Genomic DNA, 27761 nt, shown 5'->3' on the forward strand with positions numbered 1-27761 from the left:
TACTATAAATGCGACATATTATAAATCTAAAAAAGTGTCGACATATTCCTCAGGGACGTGCATATGGGTTATCACTGGAATATTTTTCTAAAAAAGCATGTACGCTACTGACATTTATTTCTCTTTTTAGCGAAATAGTGCAAGCAGTTTAATGCCGATTAAAAGTTGTCTCTTGATATTTTGTCGATTTTGGTCTCCTTGATGAGAAAAATGCAATTTTATGAATTTGCATTGATCCAAGTATAATAGCAACCTTTAAGAATATTAATATCATTAACTTACGAAAGTTTTAAATAAGTACTTATTGATTCCTCATCAAAAAATATGAAAAAAAGTTCTATAAACATGGGTATGGAAATGCATAGTTTTAGAGTTACAGGATGTTAAAACTTCTTAAAATTAGGTGTTTTGTAATTATCTTAAATACCATTATTTCTTTATTTGAAATTGCTGTATGTTGGACTAATAGTAATAAAAGTAATAACAACTAATAGTATTAGTATATAATATTAAATTAGTTAAAATATACAATTTATTAATTTTATTTTTATTAATTGTGATTAATAAAATTGCGTTTATCTCATCAAGGAGGCCGAATTCGACAAAATATCAAAAGATACCTTTTAATTAGCATTAAACGACCTACACCATTTTGATATCAAAAGAAAAGTCAGTGACGCAATTGTTTTATTTTTGAAAAATATTCTAGTGATAACCCATATGCACGTCCCTGATGAATTTATCGACATTTTTTTAGCATTAAAATATGTAGCACTTATAGTAACTTTCACCCTCAAAATATCATTAGAATCACTAAAAGTACTTGGAAGAAAATTATAATAAATCGAAAGATTATTAAGATTTTAACACCCTGTAGCTACGAAACAAAGCAGAATCGGGCCTACGTTGATATGAAAAATAAATCTTATTTTTACGTGAGGAATCTCCCCACGAGAGATGGCATATATTTTTTGAAACACCCTGTAGAGGTTGAATATTAATATTTGAAATTTGATACAAATGATCTCCCTTATCCTCTAAACAAATTATTTATAATCCAGCTAATTATGTAATTTTATATACTAGTTATATGACATATAATGTTTTATTCGAAATTGTAATACTATAGATACAATATAAAAAACATTTATGATAATTTCCACAATTTACTGGTATATGAATTACCCTTCTTTGCTATGTAACTTTAGGTCAAGTACAAGAAATGTAAAAAGTATTGATTCTTTACCAATTTAGAGTTTTTCTAGGACAAAAGAAATATAAATATGTATATTTTAATATACATTTTTTAATATTTTATTTTTCATTTTTTAGTCCGTTTGTTACATATTATTATGCAATTTATTTAGAGATGGTATTTATTTTTTAACTAGGATTAGATATTTCAACTTTCGCAAATAATTTATATTACGTATCAAATAATTTATATTACGTATTATTATATTTAGGTACTTAATATTAACGAGAATAGGTATTTTTAAATTATATTTTTTTATAGCAAATTATTAAAATTTAACGTATTAATTTTAGTTAACAATTAAATTATATACACAATAGTAGAATTTTATATAGTAGAATTATTTGTGTGAGGAAATGTTTTAAAACACATTTTAGCAATGTTTAAAATGTAATAATTAATTTATTATGTCTGACTGTTTAATTAGGCAGCTTAATTAAATATTGTATTTAACACACTACGACCAGTAATTGAATAAACTGCTTTCAAATTGTACGTCGTATTTAAATAATAAACAGGGGAAATGTTTTATAAGGTACACGTTGTATTTAAACTAGATTTAAATACACAGGGTGTTTTCATAAACATGTGCCATCTCTGGAGAGATTCCTCACGTAAAAATAAGATTGATTTTTCATATCAACATAGGTCCGATTCTGATTTGTTTCGTAGATACAGGGTGTTCTTAATATTTTTTCGATTTATTATAATTTTCTTCCAAGTACCTTTAGCGTTTCAAATAAAATTTTGAGGGTAAAAGTTACTATAAAAGCGACATATTTTAAATCTAAAAAAGTGTCGACATACTCACCAGGGACGTGCATATGGGTTATCACGAATATTTAAAAAAAATGCATGTACACCACTGACTTTTTTCTTTTGTTAGCAAAATAGTGTAAGCAGTTTAATGCCGATTAAAAGTGGTCTCTTGATATTTTGTCGATTTCGGCCTCCTTAATGAGATAAACGCAATTTTATTAATTTGCCTTTATCCAAATCTAATAGCAACCTTTAAAAATTTTTAGTATCATTACCTAACTTGCGAAAGTTTTAAATAAGTACACATTGATTCCTCATCAAAAGATATGAAAAAAAGTTCCTATAAACATGGGTATGGAAATGCATCGTTTTGGAGTTAAAACAGGATATTAAAACTTTTTAAAATTAGGTTTTTTGTAATTATCTTAAATACCATTATTTTTTTTATTTGGAATTGCTGTAGGTTGGACTAATAGTAATAATAACTAGTGGTAATAATATTTAATAATTAATTAGGTAAAATGTATAATTTATTAATTTTATTTTTATTTTAATTTTGTTAATTGTGATTAATAAAATTACGTTTATCCCATCAAGGAGGCCCAATTCGAGAAAATATCAAGAGTTAACTGTTAATTAGCATTAAACGGCCTACACAATTTTTATATCAAAAGAAAAAAGTCAGTGCAGCACATGATTTTTTTTTGGAAAAATATTCCAGTTATAACCCATATGCACGTCCCTGAGGAATTTATCGACACTTTTTTAGCATAAAATATGTAGCACTTATAGTAACTTTTGCCCTCAAAATTTCATTCGAATCATCCAAACCAAACCAAGCTAAATGTACTTGGAAGAAAATTATAATAAATCGAAAGATTATTAATAATTTAATACACTGTAGCTGCAAAACAAAGCAGAATCGGACTTATGTTGATATGAAAAATAAATCTTATTTTTACGTGAAGAATCTCCCCACGAGAGATGACATATGTTTTTTGAAACACCCTGTATATGTATATCTACAGTGTGGTGCATCGGAAAACGGGACATAGGAAATCCCACGTAAAGTTTGAAGAGATCAAATAGATTATCTGGGATCTCCCCAGATAATCTTATTATGCGAAAGTTATATTAGGCTTTTTTGAAGAGGCTTTAAAGTTGTACTTTTGTCTGTAATTTTGTTTCATTTGGAATAGGCATTTAAAAGTTATTTGAAAAAATCTACCTTCGAATTAGAAAAAAATTAGATTACGACCCCGAGAAAGCTACAATTAAAATACCAGCAAAAATGTGATAAATGTGATAATTTGTTTACAAGAATTTGAAGGTGATTTTGTATAAAGAAATTATCATTTTCAGAACTTCTGATAAAGTTACGATGTCAAGAGTTTAAAGAATAAAATAGAGGGTTGAAACTAAAAGCACGGAAGCACATGGAAGTGTGAAGACAAAAATAATGAACAGGAAGAAAACAGCAATGACTTTGCTGTGACTTTGCTGTTTTATGGCAAGAAAAACATTGATTCCCGTCTGTTGGGAATACAGTAGGAGAAGACCACACTCAAAAACAGTCTTTATGGGATATTAAATACAGAAATTTAGATAAACTGAATACGGCCATTTCTGTGGAATGCTAAAGATTCTCCCCTTAACAGCTTCGTATTATGAGGCGTGAATTTTACACTCATTTAGGGTATTGTTTGGCTGTGAATGGGAGATTATGTGCACATTTTATTAATTAGTATAAATTGTCTAAGAAAGGTTTTTGATTACAAATATTTCGATTATTTTTTAAATTATTGTGGATGTATGAGCGAGGCCCGAGAGTGATCGAGTAATGAACAGCAAATACACCGCGAATAGTATTCTCAGTTCAATTAATTCTTTTGTTTTCTGATAAATCAGATCACAATTCAGAAAAAAAATAACCAGCCTTTCCAAACTACACCACACAAATCCTTGTATACAAAATATGACATTGCAATTGACAATGACAAAATCATATTTTTGTTGGTATTTCAATTGTAGCGTTCTCTGGGCCGTATTATAAATTTTTATTAATTTGAAGGTAGATTTAAATGCCTATTCCAAAAGCAACGAAATTCTAGATAAAAGTACAACTTGAACGGCTCTCTCGCAAAAAAGTCTAATACCACTTTTGTATAAATAAATAAATAAATAAATAAATAAATGCCTCTATTGTCAAACAAATTTTCAATTTGTAGACAAAGGTAAACTAACAAACAAAGTAAAAAAACAAGGTACATAAACAAACAAACAAAAGATAATACAAAACATTATACAAATAATATTGTCAGTCTTATTGTTAAAATAAACATTTATAAATGTTTACATGTCAAAGAACAAAAAATAAAAATAATATTCAAAAATATTTAACTAGTTTATAGTAAAATATCAATGACCTCTAAATAAATTCATTTCGATGTCATTAGTAAATATAGCAATAGCAAACATTAGACCAGTGTTTACAAGATCAAATTCGATTTTCAAAATATAATTCATTTACAGCGTAGAAAGCCTTGTCTAGTAAATAAGAGTTCAATGCTTGGATTGAGAATGTTATGGATTTGATTTCAAATGGCAGGTGATTGTGCATTTTTTTCGAGTTGTATAATATTGAACTTTTAACTAACTCTGAGCGTGGGGTAGGTAGATAAAGATCTTGCTCCGCGTTCCTGAGTGGATAAGTGTGAGATGGCCTTTCTTGAGAAGCTGATACATGTTTACGTATTAGGCAAACGGATTCAAATATAAATAAGGAAGGAAGAGTCAATATTTTTAATTCTTTAAAAAAGTCCTGGCAATGAGTTCTGCTGTTTAGTCCCAGTGAATATCAAACAGCTCTCTTCTGGAGCTTGAAAATGCGGTCAAATTGAGTCGCACAACACGTACCCCAGAATGGAAGGGCATACCTGAGGTGCGACTCAAAGAGTGCATAATAAACAGTTCTAGCCACTGACAAGTTAATCTCCTTAGAAACAGACATTGCAAAACAGGCAGAGCTCAATTTTTTCGACAAAGCTTCGATATGTATGTCCCATTTCAGAGAATTGTCCACAACAAGCCCTAAGAATTTTACAGATTTTACGACGTCAATGGTGGTGTTGTTAAGTACAAAAGGCTGCAACGAGTTTTTATACGACAAAGCTTTAGTTTTAGAAATGTTGAGACTCAGGAGGTTCGAATCGCACCAAGATTTAATGGTGATTAAGTCATTTGATATAATCCTATGAAGTGCCGTGATGTCCTTGTTGCTGCAAGTGAAGCTAGTGTCGTCCGCAAAAAGACATATTTTGCCACTGATATTTATGTTAGCAATGTCGTTAATAAAAAGAAGAAACAAAATAGGGCCTAGTACTGAGCCTTGTGGTACTCCACATTCTATTGGCTTGCTAGAAGACAACGTGGTACCCACCCTCACAAGTTGACTTCTGTTGCTCAGATACGACTTAAACCATTCGAGAGATGATCCCCTGAACCCATAGTGCTGCAGTTTATTAATTAGGATCTTATGATTTACACAATCGAACGCCTTAGAAAAAATCATATATATTATGTACATAAAATCATCTGGGGAGAAAATATTTGAACTTTTCAAAATTTACATGGGATTTCCTATGTCTTGTGTTTCAATGCATCACACGGTATATTAATAATTATTGTAGACATCTCTATTTTGTTCTATATTTTTTTCAAAGGAAGTGGGCCAATACAGTTTATTTGAATACTATTTACTAATGATTTATGATAAATGAATTTAAAATCAGTGATAAACACGTATACCTTAATTGAAATTGTTACTGAAACTGTCAAAAGAAGTACCAAACAAATTCCTTCGCGTGAACACAAATGCGTAGATATTTTTGCAAAAAGCTCCAGTGATGATAAAATATTTACAATAATTTTCCTTTTTCATTTTAGCGTTTGCAACAAGTGCGTGGCCAATTTCGACCACCACTGCAAGTGGCTGAACCACTGCATAGGAGGTCGCAACTACGCACTCTTTCTAATGTGCGTTTCCAGTGCAGTAGCTGCTGCAGCCCTGGTGGCCGTTCTCGCTGTTGTCAATATTGTATATCATCATATAGGATACGGCGACTCTTCAGATGAAGCTGACCAGAAGGTAAGAGCATTTACATATTAATCTGCCGTCTACATGAAAGTGATTATAAGTGCGGGCAAACTTATAATTTGTGCAAACTTCTTTTCATATGTCAGAAACTGATATCGAAAAAACATGTAACATATCTGTTACCAAAAGTCGTACACCACTGTGACGTGATCACGACTTTTGGTAGCAGCGTTTTTCAGAATACTGCGGACAAATTCGTCGGTCGGTGTTAGTTGGTATCTAGCGTAACGTAAATGCCACCTGCATTGCTGCTATTATTATTCGTAATTTTCCGAAAACAATTCGAAAGAGAATCAACCGAAAACAATTGATCGAAAAGAAAATTAACCAAAAAAGTAGTCGCCCGAAAAAAAAAATCATCGAATTACAATTGACACAAATAAAAATTTCTCAAATTGTCGATTTTTGGTAAAAGATTGTCCTAATACAGGGCATTTAAATACACGGTCCATTTAATAAAAATCAAACTAAACAAAAAGAACACATGTTTCTTCACCCGTGCCTTTTTGATACAAATAACTGTGGAGTAACAGTTTGTGTTTTCCCTGTTCACTGATTAGAAATTCGGCTTCCATATTACATGTTTATGCCGGATGATGATAGGCACAATACATACAATTTTCCAGAAATTCGGGAAACTTTCTTGTTCGCTCAAATGTTTTTAGGAAAACTCTGATTTCGGGCAATTTTTCATTAGAGCAGTCTTCTTTTCGGTGATTTGCTTTCGGTCAATTTTCCTTCGGCTATTTTTTCTCGGACAATTTTCTGGATATGCAATACAGCTATGTGCAAAGTCTATCCCATTCTAACCATAGTTTGTGGTAAAACATCAGAGATTTTCAAGTGTGTTGAATTAGCCACACTATAAAAGAGAGCTGCTGCCTTACTTTTATTTTGTCCCAAGTGACCATCACAAAATAATAGGCAGAATGTGTCATTTTCTCTCGCACGCATTTTCATAACTCATCAAAGGACCTATCTCAAATTCCATATTTCTTGTAGTATAAAAATTGGTTGTGATAGAAAAGTATGGCAGACAACGTGGAGGGTCTGCAAACGCTTCTACAAAGACTAAACAACACGTGTAAAGTCTATGAACCTTAAGAAAATTAAATTTATGATAATCACTAAGAGAGAAGATGTCCAAGCCAATGTTCTAATAGATGATACACCTATGGAGAGAGTACAAAAATATAAATATTTTGTCAGTTGGTTGACCGAAAACTTGGATCAATCAGCAGAAATAAAAGCTCGAATATAAATAGCCAGAGCATCCTTTGTAAAACTCAAAAAATGTCTCTGCAGTTGAGACATCAACTTAAAGCTTAGATTAAGAATGCTAAGGGGTTACATATTTGCAACTCTACTCTATGGTTCAGAGGCTTGGACACTTAAAAGGCCGAAATGGAGAAGCTTGAGGCATTCGAAAGATGGTGTTATCGGCGTATGCTGAGGATTGCATGGACTGACAAGGTTACAAATGTAGAACTGCGACGCAGAATTCAGGAGGACGAAGAGGTGATTAATACCCTTAAAAGGAGAAAACTTGAGTACTTTGGACATATAATGAGAGGACCTAAATATGCCCAGCTGCAGAACATAATAGAAGGAAAGATAAAGGACAGAAGGAGCCAAGGAAGAAGAAGAACATCATGGCTCAAGAATTTGAGAGAATGGTTTGGAATGACTTCAAACCAGTTATTCAGAGTAGCCATTAACAAAGTTAGAATTGCCATGATGATTTCCAACCTCCATTAGGAGATGGATCCCGAAGAAGAATTGATATAAAAAAAGAGTCCTATCTCAACATACGTCTCTTCGTCAGTTTGTATCTACAGTAGCGTAAATGCCTCCTGCATTGCTGCTTATGACTGACTGCATTACTGCTTACTGCAACAAGTTACGAAATGACCGGAAATCGGATGTTAACGTATCGTAACGGAAAACCATGAAAGACCGTTCAGGATAAACAGTTATTTTGTTTAGAACTGTTTCCAAACAATATACGTAATATATTATGTTGTCAGCCTATGCTGTGAAATTATTTAATTATTAGTCTTATTGTTGTTTAAAATGTAATAATGTAATGTAATAATAAGTTTTAATTGTTTTAAAAAATCTGTTTTTAAATGGGCAAAAAGAAAAGATCACGTGTATAATTGTTGAAGTTTGTTGAGCTGTTTCCCCCATTCATCAAATCTATTTAAAGTTCTTATAAATTTGTATACCTACAACTAATTTGAAATATTCTATTTATAACACCAAACTATCTATAAATAAAACTAGAATATTTAGTGATGAATATAAAGGGAATGGCACAAAAATAAATTATTCCGCTGTTTTCCTCGACAAACAGGAGCGACTTTCCGTGAAATAACGACAGTTCGATCGGTATAAGCGGGTTTGGCCCGGTCATTTATCGAATTCTCCATGTTTCCATGTCCATCGACCTTTTCTAATGTGTTTTGATTCACCAGTCGCAGGTGGATGCGCATTATTTGCCGAAATAAAAATAGATTTAAAAAGGAATAAAGGGATTTTATTCGAACCTACGGAATTTTGTTTCTCCTAAAAATAATACTAGGAAAACTGTGAAAATGTGTGACTGTATTTATTGTTTTTTATTTGTATTATTTATTTATACAGTGTGGTCTACTAAATATGCAACATACGAGATTTTTTTTTATTAGAAGTTCTATCCAAATGGGAATACTGTTAAAAGTTAGTGCAAATCCGATAACCATATCAGCGGTAGTTATGATGACTTCAAGTTAAACAACCTACAGGGTTAAAGGAGGATGCCTAGAGGTGGTTGAAGAGTACCTTTATTTCAAAGAATTTTCAAAAATACTACAAATAAATGTTGTTTGAAATTAAAATGTAAGCAAAAATAGCTAAATACAAAGTTACTTACTTACTGCCATTACTCTCTGACGAGTATTTGACACGCATCAGAAGATGATTGCGCAAGGCGTTTTCTTTTGCGAACTTTTCTGTGACTGAAAAGTCCGATACGTGATCTCTCTTTTTTCTCTTCGGCACTCCGGTGTGCTCTATGTGCACTGATTCGGCATAGTTATCCCCTTTAAGTTTTCATGGAAAATATTCTGGTATATTTTGAGTTGTCCAGCCGGTTTCTTCTTACCCTTTATAAGCTCACCATAAAGAAGAGCTTTCGGTAGGCGGTTTTCTTGTATCCTGCATACGTGGCCAGCCAATTTTAAGCGGGATTTAGTAATCATGACTTCAGCGCTTTCGCAGCTAGCTTTTTCAAGGACGGATACGTTTAAGACATGGTAGTACCATTTGATTTTTAATAGTTGTCTAAAGGTGTCTCTGTTGCAACTTCTTTAATGCGTTCATGTGTCGGCGGTACGGCACCCAGGTTTCGCTTCCATATAATATGGTGGGGAATATTATTGCTCGGTACACTGCAAGTTTTGTTTTTGTGCTCAAGTTATGATTGTAGAAAACCCTGTCTTTTAATTTCCAGAATGCTCTTGAGGCGCTGCTAATTCTGTACTGAATTTCAGAGTCGATATTTACCTTTTCCGAAATCAAACTGCCGAAGTAATTGAATTCCGCTACATATTCCAGTAGTTCTTCTCCGATTTTTATATTACTGTTATAAATTTCCGGGGGAGTGCACATGACTTCAGTTTTATCGATGTTCAGCTTAAGGTCCAAAGCCTCGTATGCCCATGTATATGTGTTCAGCATTTCCTGTAATTGCTGTAACGTTTTTGCAACTAAAGCGCAGTCATCAGCGTATTGAAGTTCTCTGATAAATTTTATACGCGTTTTTGCCCTAATTATTTTATGTTGAAAAGACCACCGTCCCCGTACCTGTATCTAACATCCATTCCTCTTTCCTGCAGCTTGCTCTCCACTATAATAGAGAGCGCTGCCATGAGTATGTTGAATAAGAGAGGAGCTAAGAAACATCCCTGCCTAACTCCTATATTTGTCAGGAAGGGATCGTTCAGTGATACATGATGGTGACACTCTCGACTTGTTGTTATAGAGGCTTTTACACAAACTTTTACAAATACACAGAAAAAAAAATGTCGATAGTTAAGCTCGGAAATACTCGAGTTTTTTAAAGATTTCCAGAAGAATCAGCAAATGTACCAGACTCTAAATAGATCAAACTATTAGGAATAGCAGTTTAATCAAAATTATGTTACAGTACTAAAATATGCAGATGGAAATTAAACTGAGCCAGTAATTAAAAATCCTTTATTTCAGTATGTCGTGTAAATAAATATTTATGGTTACTATAATAAGTGTAGTAAGTAGTATTAAATTTAAAACAGTAACCTTATCAACAAATTATCCCGTTGAAACAAGAAATATTGTAATATAAGATATTTAGAATATTTTATGCATATACAAGGTGTCCCAGAAATAAGTGCAAGTATTTTAACTGGTAGTATAGTTCAACCCCAGAAACACACATGAGTCTCTTTCCGCGAAAAAAAAATTGAAAATTCGAAATTTTTTTGGAAATTTTTCCTACACTTGGCATTTCATCAGCCGACTATTTTTATTAAATTGAAAATAGTTTGGGTACCTAGGTCGACTCAGCCTTAAATGAATTCTTGGGATTCACAATCCTGAGGTAATAATAGGCGGTTGAAGCGTAGTGCTAGCCACATTACCTTCCTTGTACACCGAACGGTTCTAGCATAGCAAGCTGTACCTTGCTACTCCCAAGGCGTTTAACGCTATATACGGGAGCTATTATTATTATTATTCTAATTTTTCGTTAAAAACATAATAAATCTTGATAATGTGGCATAGGTAATAGATTAAATTTACAAGAAAGAAAATCCAGAAAAGATCCAGTGGTTCTCAAAATTTTAGCAAAAAATCATTCTTTTGGAAATTTTGAAAGTAAAATAATACCGTTATTTTGGACTTATTTGAAAAACTAAATTTATTTTAGAATTTTAACATAAGGAAGTTTAAATTAAATTTTAGATAAACGTAAACTCCTTGTTACTTTTGAGTTTATGACATGGAAACCTGTGAGGTGATAAACCAGCTGAAAGCCCATTGACACGTCCATTTTTTTCTTAAATTATTTTTTATTTTAATATTTCAATAATTCTTAATAATTATTAACACGTAATTGCTAATTAAATAAACAAAACAATTTATTCTAAAATTCATTAAATTAAATCAAAGTAATGATACTTGGTCATAGTTAATAATAAAATTTCCGAACGACAATCTATGTTTTTAAACTTTTTATCAATGAAATATCGTCTTATATCATATTTAAAGTCGTAATGTAAAGCATTGTTTATGCCATTATGTGTGTAATTTATTGCCCTATTTTTTTCGACCTTATCTTCACCAGTTTTAGTGCGGTTTCACATGGAGCGGACCGTAATCGCTTATTTTGTGTATTTTCCTGCAGGGCCATGTAAGTTAATTATTCAAAATGGTTCCAGCAAAAGTTTTCGATATACGACGACTGTTGGCGCTGATCGTCAAAATCATGTAAAAATGTTTGTACAGGGATTTTGCTTACCGACAATACGACGTGAGCTACGACCGGACCAGGACCATCAGAACGATCAGTCCACAGAACACACTAAAGAAGAACGCTAACTCCCATGCATTTTTTAGTTTCAAAACGGTTTCAAATTTGTAAAGAAATCTGTATTCTGTATATTGAAGTGGCGCCATCTAGCCACCCAGGAAAGTAACAAATGTAGCGGCAAATTTAAATAGATGCAATTTATTTTTAAGCAAGACGTATTGACTTGTTCGCCAATTAGAGCCAATCAGATTTCTACAAAATAATGTGTAGTCATCTGATTGGTCCCAAGTTGGCAAACAAGTCAAATGGTAAAAAACAAGGATTTATATATAAAGGTTAAACCAGGTTAAACTATTGTAAAGTGTTAAATGGTTTGCTTATATCATTTTATGTGCATAAAAACCTACAATAAATAATTTATTTTAATTTACAGAAAATTATACCATGAAACATTTTACAAACAAATAAAACAACAGATTAAAAAGTATAATATTTATTATAGTACCAGATTTAAGAACACATAACAAATATCGTTGGAATACAAGAGAAAGTGACGTCCATTAGAAACAATGTTTTATTTACGTGTATTTTTATATATGGACTTGAACAACTGTGTAATATCACATTGTGAAGTTTATGTACAAAAATATGGAGTTGATCAATTTTTTTTTGTAAAAATATATGGCGTTGTAAATATTACATTGTTAAAAAATAAAATTCACGAACATTTGGACTTGGTTAGGTTACCTCACCTCACTTTCTCAGATTATTAAATAAAATTATTAGATAAATCAAAGACCTTTAACTTAAACCTTACCTTTAATAAAAATCTTAAAAATCAAACACAAAACAAAGTTCAAAAAAATTCAAAAATACAAAATCACGATTGTAAAATGTAAAAAACACAGGCAAACAACCAGAAAACAGCGAAACGTACATCTCCGTTCAATTGCAAAACACAACTGGAGAGGAAGGAGGAAGCCGGAAACGGAAATCTGATTTGACATACAGAACAATGACAGAACATAATTAATAGGCCTATTTAGGCAACTATAAAAACAATTTTGTACGCAATTGTTAGGCAACTAGAAAAATTAAAATAAAAATACGCCATCTAGGGTCCCAGGAAATTACTACCCCAAAAAAAAGATCGTTCAAGGTCGTATATCTCAGTTGACTGGCCCTGGATCAGTCTTTCTTGGACATTTGCCGCGGAAGTGTGTGTTAATTTCTGTTGTGATAAGTGTGGTTGTGTTTGCAGTTTGATTTTTCGGTTTTGATATTCTGTTAAAATTAATTTTGAAGTATTGTATCACCTGTTTTTATGTAATAGTACTTTTTTTAGTTCTATGATCTGATATGTTATGATTTGTTAATGTTTGTTTAACAATGTTATACCAAAGAGGTTATACTTAATATATCAATTTGCATAGCATAGAATGTAGAATGTTTAGGAGGGGAGTTAATCACCGCGACTTTATAGATCTATTGTGTGTTCCCCTTTCTTGAGTTATAACGAGTTATAACTCATCATACAGTCTTAGGGCTTTAAGAAAAGCCATTATCTGAAACGGCTCCACAGAGGCCAGCTCTCCATCCTCGTTGCATAGCATAACTTTTTATCAATAAACTTTGTAGATTTTCAGATTATTTAATTCCTTTTGTTTCCGTTTGTAATTTTATTTTTAAGACATATTATGTGATTGTTTCACATAATATGTTTTAAAAATAAAATTGCAAATAGCGAATAAAAATAATTAACATAATAAAGTGTATTTTACAATTCCCGCCTGTTGCCCCCGGCCCCGCACCCCTTTGGCTATCCTGTAAATGTCAGCTACAACTAGAGATGGCGCTACGAAAATGGAACCGATTTATTGTAAGGAACTTGGGTTTCTTTTTCGTTAGTATATTCTGTGGTCACCTGTACTTTCAATCTGCGCATATGGAACAACGTATTTAGCCATGTAGCATAGCCACGCGCGGATGGTCCGTCAAGACAAGGGCTTGCCGTCGGACGAAATCATTCAGACGGATCATCCGCGCATATCGTCAGCTTTATAACGAGAAGACGTATCTCGATTTTTGCTACTATTCGGGAGGACAATTTAAAGGAAATCACTTTGGCCAATAAATGTAAAGTCTTTCATTTTTTAATAGTGTTTACAACACTTAAATGGAGACCTTGATGAAATGTTCTAGAGATAAATTAACAGGAAATTCTAATAAATTATTTATTTCTAATTGTTTAGTAGAGATAGGCCTTTTTGTTTTAATATAATAAATTTATTACCGAACGAATAAGTATACATAAGCCTATATAAAATAAACTAACGTGTACCCGCGACTTCGTTGGCGTCGAATTAATCATTTGTAATGGTGATGATAAAGCAAAGTAAGAATTTCCATTAACATACAAACTGGATAAAATTTTCTCACATTTATGACAGCATGAGAAAAAACAATATGACGATATTATTATATAACTTGGTAATATTTGAAGGGTAGTTTCATCTCGTTGGAATTTGACTTTCGAAAAATCCGTTTGCCAAAAATAAGCCATTTACTTCAAGCAGTTTAAGCAGAATCGTGGTTAATCAATTACCCAACTTTTTGGAACACCCTGTATGATTTTTTAAAAAATTTCAAAATATGTTAAAAAACAAAATAAATTATGCGTGTTCAAGCGTTTTCCCGAATGACTAACCGTTTTTTAAATAACAAATATTCTAATATTTGAGGGGCGTTTTCACTTGGAATTTGAGATTCGAGAAACCCCTTCTTATCGAACCTCTACACCCCACAGTCAATCTGTTTGCCAAAAATCAGCTTTAAACGTCAAGGAGTTTAAGCAGAATCGTGATTACTCAATGGTCTCAATTTTATGAAACACCCTGTATAAATTTTTAAAAAATCTTAAAATATGTAAAACAACAAAATAAAATACACGTGTTTAAGAGTTTTTCCGAAAAACTCACCGGTTTTTAAATAAAAAATATTCTAATATTTGAGGGGTGGTTTCACCCCCTTCGAGTTTCGAAAAATCCCTTATAGAAAATCGAACCTCTACACCTTAAAGTCAATCCGTTTTCCAAAAATCAGCTTTTTACGTCAAGCGCTTTAAGCAGGATCGTGATTAATCAATGACCAGCTTTTTCGAAACACCCTGTATACATTTTTAAAAAATCTTAAAATATGTAAAAAAAAACAAAATAAAATAGACGTGTTTAGGCGTTTTTTTCGGAAACTTGGCCGTTTTTTAAATAAAAATATTGTAATATTTGAGGGGTGGTTTCACCCCCTTGGAATTGGAATTTCGAAAAATCCCTTCTTATCGAACCTCTACATCCTAGAATCAACCTGCATGCCAAAATTGAGCTTCTTACGTTGAGTGGTTTGAGCAGGATCGTGATTAATCAGTGAGTCTCTTAAGGATTTTATATATTAGTATAGATATAAAAATGATGATAAAATGTTCTTAATAAGGAAAAAAATAATATAATATTTACTTTAGATACATACAACAAAAAAAAATAGAAATCGCCAAAATATCAGAAACAAAAAAAAAATAAATTACCTTAATTCTCGTTGGATTAAATCAACTGAAAACAAAGACAGTCTTCAATCTAGAAGCAAAAACTACTAATATATTTTTGGTAATTATTTAGTTTATTGAGGCAATGATTTGAAATAAAACATCTCCTGGTGATTTAATGACAGGTTTATCACCAGTACTTGTTGTTGTAGATCTTGATATTTTCGTAATATTATAATAGGTTTTGGCCCTGAGTTTAGAGTAGAATGAGATGTTTCAAAAATTAGCTTTCGTTAAATTACCGGTAACAGCTGGTTAGGCATAAATAATTGCCTGTTTTTTTTTATTGCATGAGCAATACAACGGATTTGGTAAAATTGCCCGAAAACAATTCGAAGGAGAATTACCCGAAAACAATTGATAGAAAAGAAAATTAACCAAAAAGGTAGTTGCCCGAAAAGAAAAATGATCGAATTACAATTGACAGAAATAAACATTTCCCAAAATGTCGATTTTTGGTAAAAGATTGTTCTAATACAAGGCAAACTAAACAAAAACAACAAATGTTTCTTCACCCGTGCCTTTTTGATACAAATAACTGTGGAGTAACAGTTTGTATTTTCCCTGTTAACTGATTATGAATTTGGCTTCCATTTTACATGTTTATGCCCGATGATGATATGCACAATAAATACAATTTTCCAGAAATTGGCAGTGATGACAATGACAATGGCCTGACAGTCATAATGAGCTGACAATTATTGTATTTTTTCGAAAAACTTTTTGGTTCGCTAAAATATTCTTAGGGAAACTATAATTTCGGGCAATTTTCCATTAGAGCAGTCTTCGTTTCGGTGACTTGCTTTCGGTCAATTTTCCTTCGGATCTTTGTTCTCGGACAAAAAGTCTAACTGATTCAAACCATAGTTTGTGGCAAAACATCAGAGACTTATTTCTTTCAAGTGTGTTGAATTAGCCACACTGTAAAAGAGAGCTGCTACCTTACTTTTATTTTGTGCCAAGTAACCATTAGAAACTAATAGGCAAAATGTGTCATTTTCTCTCGCACGCATTTTCATAGCTTATCAAAGGACCTGAGATTCCATATTTCTTGTAGTATAAAAATTAGTATAACAATTGATATAAAAAGAGCCCTATCTCAACATACTCGTCATAACGAAGAAGTCTAGCATTTGGAATGGAGCAAATTTTTAAATTAATATAAAATGAAAAAGGTATAATATAATGAGATAGTATAATACAAATACAATTGAGATGCGCAAATGCGCTATGTTAAAAAATGACCCAATGGGCATGTCGTGACATTAAAATTTCAAAATCGCCAAAAATTGAGTTACGTCTTTTCGTCATAAATCCGGTGATATGTGAAAATATTTATATAAACTTATGGTACCTGTTCATCTAACGGAGGATCAGCGCGCGGACGGTCCGCTCCATGTGAAACAGCACTTAGTTAATCAAATTGAAATTATACGTCATACCGAACAAAAAACATTATTTTATATCTCGGGCGAGCCCAAATTTGATATTTAATGAGAACGCAGTAATTAAATACCAGAACCGTATTTGTTTCTTTTGTGTTAATGTACCCATTAAAATAAATAATAACAAAAGAGTTTGTTTTGTTTCTTGTTATTGGCCAGTGCTAAGTGCGATTAAGAAATTATTAAGAATTGTAAAATATTAAACAAATCTATTTTAATTCTATTTATCAAGTCGTATTATAAATCTGGATTTATTTCTAATATCTAAAAACTATCAAAAGTATTTCCCCAATTGAGTATATTAGGCTGCATATTAACCATGCAGTGACGGCGTGTGACTCTATACTTTGTGAGGGTACTACTAAAAATTAAACGATTATGCCACTATACGCTCAAAAAAGGATCTTTTTGGCTCATCATCATATCGGCAATCTATGACTGCAATTTAAGAGCCCATTTCACTAGTCCGAAAAAGTAGCAAAATAAGCGTTCGGCATTTAACGTTTTATGTCAAACTGGCTAGGTATTTTTACATAAATGAAGAAGGAAATTAAAGATAAAGGATTATACTATATCCGTATTGCAGCACATTTTTAGACAACTTCTTTATTTTTAAGATTTTGCTGGTCAAACATCAACAAAATATTCCTTATGTTTGGAATAAATTTTCTCGAAAATAAAGACATAATTTAAAGATATAGATTGAAGTTTTGTGAATTACAGTGATATGTAATTTATATAGTTTCGAACAAATTGTTCGCTATTTTATGGCAAATGCTGAAGCTCTGCAAACCTTATTCAAGCCTTAATCAAAGCACGTGTGTTTGGAATTTTGGGTGTCGCTTAACACGACAGGGTTGGGTTAAGCCTTAGGCAGATTTTTGAAATATAATATATATTTCCTTCGGCCACGCACCCGCTTTACCCAACCCGAAAATACAGCGTAATAGATTCTTAAAGGATCCTGTTTTCTATAAAAACTGAAAAACCCATCTATCAAAATTATAACACTAGAATGTTAGTTGATAACACTAGTTGATAACACTAGACTAGAATGTTAGTTGATAACACTAGTTTGTATTGAAAAATAGTAATTTAATATATTGAAAAATATGTCCATATTAAATCTCAGGATATGGTGATATAGAGACGGAGGTGCGAGAACGGACAACGAAGGCAACGGTACGGCCAATAGTGACATACACTGCAGAAACTCGACCTGATACAACGAAAACTAAACAACTACTAGAGACAACTGAAGTGAGAGTACTACGCAGAATAGCTGGAAACACGCTTCTGGACAGGGAGAGAAATGAAAGCATAAGAAGAGCATGCAAGGTGGAAAATGTAAATGAGTCGATACTCAGCAGAAAGAAAGAATGGAACGAGCATATCAGCAGAATGGACAACAGAAGGATAGTGAGAGTTGCACGCGACAAATCACCGCTAGGTTGCAGAAGCTTAGGACGTCCACGAAAACGATGGAGGGACGAGACCAAACAGGCGATTCGCCTAGTATGAAGAAGAGAAGAAGAAAAACATGTCGGATTTACAAAGAACAAAGTCAAAACCCGAAATTTTCAAGTATATAGATAAAGAAAATCCAAAAAATGAATTGATATTATTTGCTAATTTTTCAATGGAGAAGTACCAATCACTAATCTTAAAATCCTCTATCATTGTATTCTTTACCCGATTCCTTAAAGGCGTGCTACCGAAATTCCCGGTTCCGAAAAACTGTTTCGAGTCCGGAAACCCTACTCCGTTCATGGAATATGTATATTAATATTATCGGAAAACTTGCCTAAGCCTGAGCTCGATTGGGTCGCAAATTATAACGCGAAAAAAGCTTTTGTACATTGGTATATAGATAAAGGTGAGATCTCTGAATCAATAAAAGGTACAACTTGTTACTGCTTCGGAAACGACGAAGAAGAACTAGATACTGGAGAAAGCGAAGGCAAAGATGGCGAAGATTTGAGTATTAATAAGAGTACTAACACGATCCTTGTCCATAAGTAATTTATTTGTTATAAAAATTCGAAAACAAAATGTAAAGAAACGTACATACGCCATTGATATAACCAATTTTTAAACTTAAACCGTAACAAAATCAATTTTCAAAAGGGAACGTCTTTAAGGAGTAATAGTCCCTTATCACGTATTTTGAGAATCCAAATCGGGTTATACCCTCTGCACCCTATTCTACGTTTGACTTTTATTCTAGCAGACGTTGGCTGACTGCCAAAAATTATTCACTGAGAAGCAGTTATGAAATTTGGAAAAGTTATTGGCGTTAAGTCGACGCTCCTGAGAGTAATGGAGGATATTCAAGCTTTTTAGATCGGGTTTTAAGGATGCTGTGGTGAAAATAAAATATTTAAGAGTACCTAATTAATATTTTAACTAACATAATACAATTTTGATAATATTGCAAACTACTTGGTTTTGTAAATTCCAATTCTGAGAAGAGCAAGTATCTATTTGTGAAAATCATGTTAAAATATTAAAGATTTTTTATGCGGAAAATAGTAAAATCGAAGTTATAATGCTTTAATATAACTAAAATACAGCATACATATTTGGTGCAACCAAACGAAATGTAGTTTTTGAATAATATATACAATAATGAAGGTAAATTACCCCTATATAGCGACCTACATTTATCAGTGGATAATGTATTCTCTACGCTTCTAGTTTTTGATTCTCTGTTCTATTTTTATTTATATATTTTCAGTATATACACTCATAGAGAAAAATTTTGCATATTTTATTTGAAGTCATTATTTTTAGTTTATTTATTTTCCGTTAACACTTTTTGAGTTGTTTAATGGCGGATCCCTTGCAGTGGAAGGTTTTACACTTAATTTGACTTAATTGTGGACAAAATAATGTTTAGAGATAGACTTATACTGAAGAAGCAATAGAGTTACAAACGACAAACATAGCACAAATGTATCATATTGTCCCTTGACAGCTAATATGATGCTGTTTTGTTTGTTTGTTGTCAGAATTACATTTCCAGTGATTTATTTTTTGATTTTGTATTTTTGGTGATGAAGATGTCACATTTAAGTGTGTTAGATTCTGTTAAAATTGTTATTTTATTCATTGAAAAATGTACGATCTCTCTCAATGATGTACAAAGTCTACCTAATGAAAAATATCCTCTCAGAATTATTACGGTTTTTTATACTATCGCCATTTTTTTGAAAATAAACATATGTGTATGCATATCAAATTTCAACAACCAATATTTTTGAATTAACAAAACATTATTTTTAATTGTCTTTTCGAAGACTGTAACTTCCTCGGAAAGCATCTTTGGGCATATAAACATAGGAACTTTTTAGAATCAACCAATAAAGTTTGGTACACTATGTTTTTGACACCCTGGTCTACGAATCCTTTGCCGCGCACGGTATATAAGATTTTATAGTGTTGTATGCCCAAAGATGTATTAAAATAACTTATTTCAATTCTATTCAGCGCCAAAATAAAACGGCAAAGAAAATATGTATCATAAAACCTTTATAACCCTTAAAGCAAACAACCGGCTATATATTTTAATTTATAGCTATTGTTGGATTATAGCATGGTGGAATTTCTTGTGGTTTATTCAGTAAAGCCATTTAAAAGATAATAGTTCTACTGTTTGATAAAAAAAACGGCGACCAGTTGGCTGGGAACTGATGATCGATGACATTTCCCATATAAATTTACATATAATATGACAGCGATCTTCATTTCACAGCCATCGCTGACGCCGACGATCGATCATACGGTATATGTAGTGCTTCCTTTAAAGTACATCGTTACCATGACAAATATTCAAACTTTATAAGTATCAATTAGACTTTACTTGCTAAATTTTTAAAATTGTCATGGTAACGAAATTTTTGAAATATATAATATAATATAACAATAGAATTATTAATTTTTAAAGAGCTCTACTTAAGAAACCGGAAGGTATAGGTATAGGAACATGATATATCGTTGAAAAGCTATTTTATCAATCTTAATCTTGATTTTTTGTTTTTCTGTGTAATATCCGATTAGTTGGTTTAGGCAGATCGAATATTGTGACTTTCGTTAATTTATAATCCAGATTTCAACTTTTTTAAAATGTTCAACTAATACTTTTTTACAAATGCTTATTCAAAATCATATTTTTGTCAATTTTACATATTATGTTTTATTTATTATCTCAAAAAATATTAGAGATAGGTATAGGTTAGTATAATAGAAAAAATATGAGATATGAAAGTAGTTTCCAAAAAAATGTATTAATATACCAGGTTCCATTTAAAATAAGAAAGATGCTACCCCTTTTCAAATGATGCGGCAACATTGTAACGCTGAAAATATTTTAGAGAGATGGAGTAGGTCCTTTTTTCCAAAAATTCAAAAAAATCCAAATTTTCCAAAAAATTCTATCACCGCTTCTTCATAAAAGTCTAACGTGCCATCGGCATCGGCATCGCCGTGAATCACCTGATACGCCAGGTACCGCAAAAAGTTAAATACAAAAGTTATAGGATTTTTAAATATCTATTAGTGAGTAATAAATTTAAGTATACAGGGACGATCATAAAGTCGTGGCACATAAAAGTTTCATTTTTTTAATTAGAACCCCCTGTATATTATTACATATTTCAATTCTTCCTTCAATTCTAAACAAAAATCGAGATACACAATATACCTCCAACCAACTGTTTCCGAGTTATTGACTTTTGAACATATCACTTAACAATTTGATTTAATTAATTTCGATATGTTCAGTTTCATTTAATGATGCTATTCTGCCCAAACTGTGATACTGTTATAATGAGTTTTTAAATGCCTATTAGCTACTAGTAAATTTAAATATACAGGGTCGGCATAAAGTTGTGGCACATCAAACTTTATTTTTTTTAAATGGAATCCCGAGGGGTAAACCGCAGAGGAATTATGGTGTACACTATGAAGGAATTCTACAGGAATTCCAAGGAATTACGAGGAATTCCAAGGAATTCCATAGGAATTACTGGGAATTCCAATTATTTCCGTAAGAATTCCAATGAATTCCAAGGAATTCCTTAGAAATTTAGAGGAATTCCACAGTAATTAAGAGGAATTACAAGCAACTTTATAAAAAATTAACGAACATTAGTAAACCATGAATACTATAATAGGTAGTACTAAATTTAAAGAAAAACGTTTTACAGGCGATTTTTTACTATCCGTTTTTCGTTTTCGCTTCCAAAATTTCCCAATATCAAATATCTACAGGTTAGATATTCTTTTAATTTAATATTGTACCCTCGATTATATATCTAAAATATTTTCCAATAGTACGGCCGAACCACCCCCGAGAGATCTACTTATAACGTTCCCTGATTTCGCCATTTTCAAGAAACCCTCATAAGATTTTTTTTATTCAGTACTCAGAAAGTGTAAAGTTGATTTTTTCATTTCCTCGGAATAATACCTAGGTATATACTATAGGGAAATTAATACAACTTTAGGTGCACTTCATCAATGATACCATGCGTAATCTTATGGAATTTACTGGTGATCGTATTATGACGTGCAACTGAAGTTTTATTAATTTCCTTTCCTATAGACGATAGAGTAGATAGAGTATAACTAGGTACCTAGCATTTTCAAAAAATCCCGAGAAAAAATAATTTTAATAAGTAAGTGCCGACATATTTCCAGTATTTTTACCTCATGATCCCCTATTAGTCCTAAAATTTAACTAAAAAAACGTAAATTTCGTAATAGTACTTTTTATTGTTAGATCTAGTACTTATAGAGACATTAAACATTTATAAAAATCACCAGAAAATTCATAGCGGAACTGCGAAACCGAGGTGGCAACGCTGGTTCAGACTGAAAGAGTTACCGAGTTCGTACCAAGGAATTCCAAGGAAGACCTTGAATGATTGACCTTGAACTTGAAGACCAGGAAATCCAAGGAATTCCGAAGGAATTACGAGGAATTCTGAGGAATTATTTGAGTAAAAGGAATTACGGTGTACACTTTTCCCTCTGCGGTTTACCCCTCCTGGAATCCCCTGTATATTTTTGCATATTTCAATTCTAAGCGATAATCGTAATACACAATGTACATAAATTGAAGAATTGAAATGTTAAACGAAGATTTTGTAATTTCCAGACTTGATATAATCTCATTTCATACATACATAAATGCTAACTTGAGAACTGATGTCAAATATTATTAAGTATCACAGTTTCAGCAGAACATATCAAAATTAATTAAATCAAATTGTTAGTGATATTTTCAAATGTCAATATCTCGGAAATCGTTGGTTTGAGGTACATTGTGTGTATCTCGATTTTTGCTTAGAATTGAAAGATGGCTTTATGACCGACCCTGTACACTTAAATTTATTACTCGCTAATAGATATTTAAAAATCCTACAACTTTTGTATTTAACTTTTTGCGGTACTTCCTATATTTTACCAAATAATCGATGTTTCCATACATAACAGCGACCCTGTATACAGAGTGGCGCACCTCATTCGCCTCGATTGATTATACGAAAACGGAAAGATGTAGAAACAAAATATTTTATGGGTATATGTGGGGAGGTAATGTGCACAATTTAAAATTATTTTGAAATGTATAGGGTGTTTCAGAACTAAAATCCATGCCAAAGTTATATTTTTTCTTGTGGAACACCCCATATTTTATTTCATTTTTGGATTCTTGGGCACAAAAAAAGTTATTTATTATAAAGGTTAAATATGTTTAAATCTTTGGTTTTTGAGATATTGAAAGCTATTTAAATTTGCATGCTACAATCGAATAGATTTTCTTAAATGTATACAGGGGTATTAAAAATTGCTAGTCTATTTTAAATATTTATTTTTCATAAAAACTACGATATTTCAAATGCAACACTATCTATTTTTTTAAATAAGTCGAAGCAGATTGAAATGCTCTTTCAAACTATATTAGGGTTTCCTATACCTATCTGGCTCAGATTTTGAATAAAAAGCGATTTTTCAATAAAATTGTAATCAAGATGGCTAGTGTTGTCATGGCATATTTCTAGTGACAGTTAGTAGATATTTTCAAAATCGAAATTAGTTTATGGACTTATTTAAATTTATACCAGTTCATTTTTATTTAATTTACCTACAGCAGTTTAATAAATAATATTTATTAAATATGTGTTTATTATTCTATCAAGAAAAACAAAGAAGTAGTATTTGAATTATTTTACGATGAATTGTAGATACATGGATTTTCTATAAAAGAGCCAATTACGGTAAATTAATTTTCTTCACTTCCAACGACAGGTTTCTGCCTAATAGGTTTTTTTATAAACCACACTACCAGGCGAAATAGGACTAGAAGTTTTTCAAAGAAACTCTTATCAGGAAGATTCCTATTTGGATATCTTTGAGCATAAGCCCTTGAGGCCAAGAAGCAATTTTCCTCACAATATATTATCACTAGTAACATATCTATTCGTTCCGTCAGCAGATACTGCTTTATTTTTCTTGATAAAATAATGAATGCTTACTTATAAAACTATTGTAAAATCGCTTATTTCTGGGGCTTACTCAACGGATCTTACAATGCATATTCACCTCAAATATCCATTTAGTTGGTCATTGGTAAACACTCTCTCATTGTACATGAAAATAACAAAACAAACATTTACTGATCTGGATAAAATTGATAGTTAAATAGTAAAACTCACCCGGGGGTACTCCGCCCCCTAGCCACTGTCATCACTGACATTCTATTCAATTTTTCACATTTCATACCTTCCATCTAATTCAAATATTATTCGGATCTATTGGTTAATAATCTTCAACAACTAGCTAGTGTCACCTGAAATAGTATAGGGGCTTCCCCCGGACGCAATTCTGCCGCTAAACAGATTCGCATCCCAATCGAATAAGCTAATTGAGGTAGCTCACTACCCCAACGCCTCATCGTGTCAATCGAGAAGACAAGGGAGACCTCAAACTCTCAAGACCAATCTCGAAGGCAAGACATCACAAGAGGTTTTCTTCTCATGGTCAAACGGCCCGTTGCCTTACAGTACATGCAACGTTTATAGTCAAAAGACTCTCAACCCCCAAATATCAGCTCTATGACAAAACACAACACAACAGCCGGCAGGCCTATCAACTACTGATTAACCTGCCGCGCGTCGGCAAGCTAAGCCTCCTCTTACATCACAATTTTACCGGATCGCAAATATTTTCATTACTTGCCAATGAATCATACTATTTTCTCTAATCGACTTTAAAATAGAGTGTTTTAGCATTACTAGAAAAATAAATAGAGAGTTTGCGAATTATAAAACCATTATTATAACCAACTTATTTTCCAAGTTTTACACTATTGTAGGTAAATTTAAGTAAACTGTTATAAATTATAAATAATAATGTCAATAAACTAATGTTGACTTTGAAAATAGTTACCAGCCATCTTGATTACAATTTTATTTAAAAATCGCTTTTTATTCAAAATCTGAGCTAGATAGATATAAGAAACCCTAATATAGTTTGAAAGAGCATTTGAATCTGCTTTTATTTATTTAAAAAAATACAGGGTGTTACATTTGAAATAACAAAGTTTTTATATAAAATATATCCTTAAAATAGATCAGCAACTTTTGATAGCCCTGTATAAATTTAAGGAACCAATACCATTTTTCAGTAAAGTTTATTTTTTTACCTTTAAACTCAGCACAATAATTAAATATGAAAAGTAATGTACAGGGTGTTAATAGTCTATTCTATTTTAGCATGTAAATTTAAATATTTTTAAATATCTCAAAAACTAAAAATTTTAAACATATTTAACCCTTATAATAAATGCCTTTTTCTGGGCCCAAGAATCCAAAAATGAAATAAAATACCGAGTGTTCCATAAGAAAAAATATAACTTTGGTATGGATCTTAGTTCTGAAACACCCTGTATATTTCAAAATAAATTTAAATTGTGTACGTTGTCTCCGCGCATATATCCTTAAAATATTTTGTTTCTACATCTTTCCGTTTTTGTATAATCAACCGAGCCGAATGAGGTGCGCCACCCTGTATAAATTTATTGTAACATATATTCCTAACAAAACTTATTTTCTTTCTATTTCAAGCAGTTCCATTTTTAGCATAAAATCAGTATCACCCACATAAATTCAGAATGAAATGAAAAATCTTTTATTAATAATTTATTTCATGGGGGCCGTATCGAGGTGTAGGAGATCAGTAAGATTAGATTTAATTAATTTTTCCATGTAATTAATTTCATTCCTAAAAATCGTACTCAGAAAGAATTACGTGATTTAATTTAGGTAACATTTTTTGATTAAAAATCATATCTACAGGAGTTTTTGTTTTTTATAAGTTTATTTATATTGCATCTACACAATTTTTCTTTTTCAATTCGTTTATTCAGATTCAGAATGTTTCAAATTCGGGGTGATAATTAAAGGTATACTTCATTTATAGAATATTTTTCTCTTTCTAGTGGTTTCAATTTAACTGGACGTGGTTGTCAATGTATTTAATTTAAATATAACTTGTAGCGTTTTTTCTTTTTATAAAATTCCAAATTTTAATATTGCTGGCGCCATCTATTCGCTAGATGTTAAACTTCATTCAGTACAGGTAGCGGTTCCTTTCCATAAAAACAAATTTCATTCAGTATAGACGATAGAGTTCACTTAATTGCCTTTGGTCATATGACCTGTCAATTCGAAGACTTCCGTTTTGCGAAAAAGGAGGAAGGAGGCTTTTTCCCGAGAGATTGAGATCAGAAAAGACGCGTGGTTCAGCGTCCGACGAATCTCAGAGAAAAGGGCTTTCTCAAACACTTTCCTAACAGTAAAGGCACGGGTATCCAAAAGTGGAGATTTGAAATCCTGTAGAATATACTGTTTCAGAGCCTAGTTCGTGTTTTTTTGGCCTTTTCCTGGAATAAGATCACAGTAAGTGTATCTACCATTTTGTATCGCCATGTCTAACTAAATTTTATTTCAGTTATTCCCGTTTTTTATTTATTTTGATAATGTTTGATTGTGCATTACTGGTTTGGATCAGCATATAGTTTGGCTATATTTTGGAATGTGTACAGCTGATTTTCAGACCGTAAGTTATTTTTTTTGGTATTCGGTGACTGTTCTGAGAGTTTTTTTTTATATAGAGTAACTGGCGTATAAGAAATTGACGTATAAGTAATTGGCATATGAGTAACCACTTTTGAGACAGTATTTATGACTCTACATTTATTCTACTGATATCGAAGACTCCTGCTACTATCGAAGAGTCTACATCCACTTCCGTTAGTCTGGAGACTGCCTGCCTACCTGTTCACTACGTCACAAAATTAAAAAAAAAAAACAATACAGATAAGTTCTAAGTTCAACACACAAGGTATTCCCTAAATTTTTTTACTTTGAGACAATATTTTGAATATCTCTGTAAATTGTTGTCATTTATTCCATATATTATAGTCAAAATTTACCTTTTGAAGTTAACATTATAAGTCATGCTTTGTCCTCAACGGTACATGTTTTACTTCAGTATGATCTTTTATGTGAGAATCGCTAACACGGATTCATTTTTGAAGGTTATTGTACACGACTTGTTTCAGAAACATCATCGTATTGGTACTTACATAAATTTCACCTGTTTATATATTACGTAGTATAGTATACTGAGAACTCTAACTAAATTTGAGTTTACTTAAAGTAACTAACGATTTCATTGGGATAATTGAAACTGGGTTTAAACTGATTGATAATTGTGTTCGTTTTTAAATAAATGTTCAACGTAGGATAGTTATATCTGACTTTTATTCTTGATGAACATAATAGACCCTTATTGCTGTTGATTATTTTATTTTAGCTATTTCATGATCAAATTTTCTTACTGGTTTCTTTTACTTTACCTTTTCATACCCAAAGTAAGTGGCGCCTTTTTACTGTCTTTGACCATTACTATTTGAATACTTAACATCAATTTTA

General features: G+C 31.8%; 1 protein-coding gene across 1 annotated transcript in view; it reads left to right on the plus strand.

Annotated features, from left to right (window-relative positions):
- LOC115883656 (probable palmitoyltransferase ZDHHC1) overlaps window positions 1–27761 on the plus strand; it is a 97370-nt gene that overhangs the window by 27628 nt on the left and 41981 nt on the right. The window contains exon 4 of the mRNA XM_030902046.1: window positions 5960–6161. Within this exon, the coding sequence (XP_030757906.1) occupies window positions 5960–6161 (202 nt within the window). The remainder of the gene's footprint in view (window positions 1–5959; window positions 6162–27761) is intronic.

Source organism: Sitophilus oryzae, unplaced genomic scaffold (assembly GCF_002938485.1).
Source record: "Sitophilus oryzae breed Bouriz unplaced genomic scaffold, Soryzae_2.0 scaffold_111_pilon_pilon, whole genome shotgun sequence".
Taxonomy (NCBI): Eukaryota; Metazoa; Arthropoda; class Insecta; order Coleoptera; family Curculionidae; genus Sitophilus; species Sitophilus oryzae.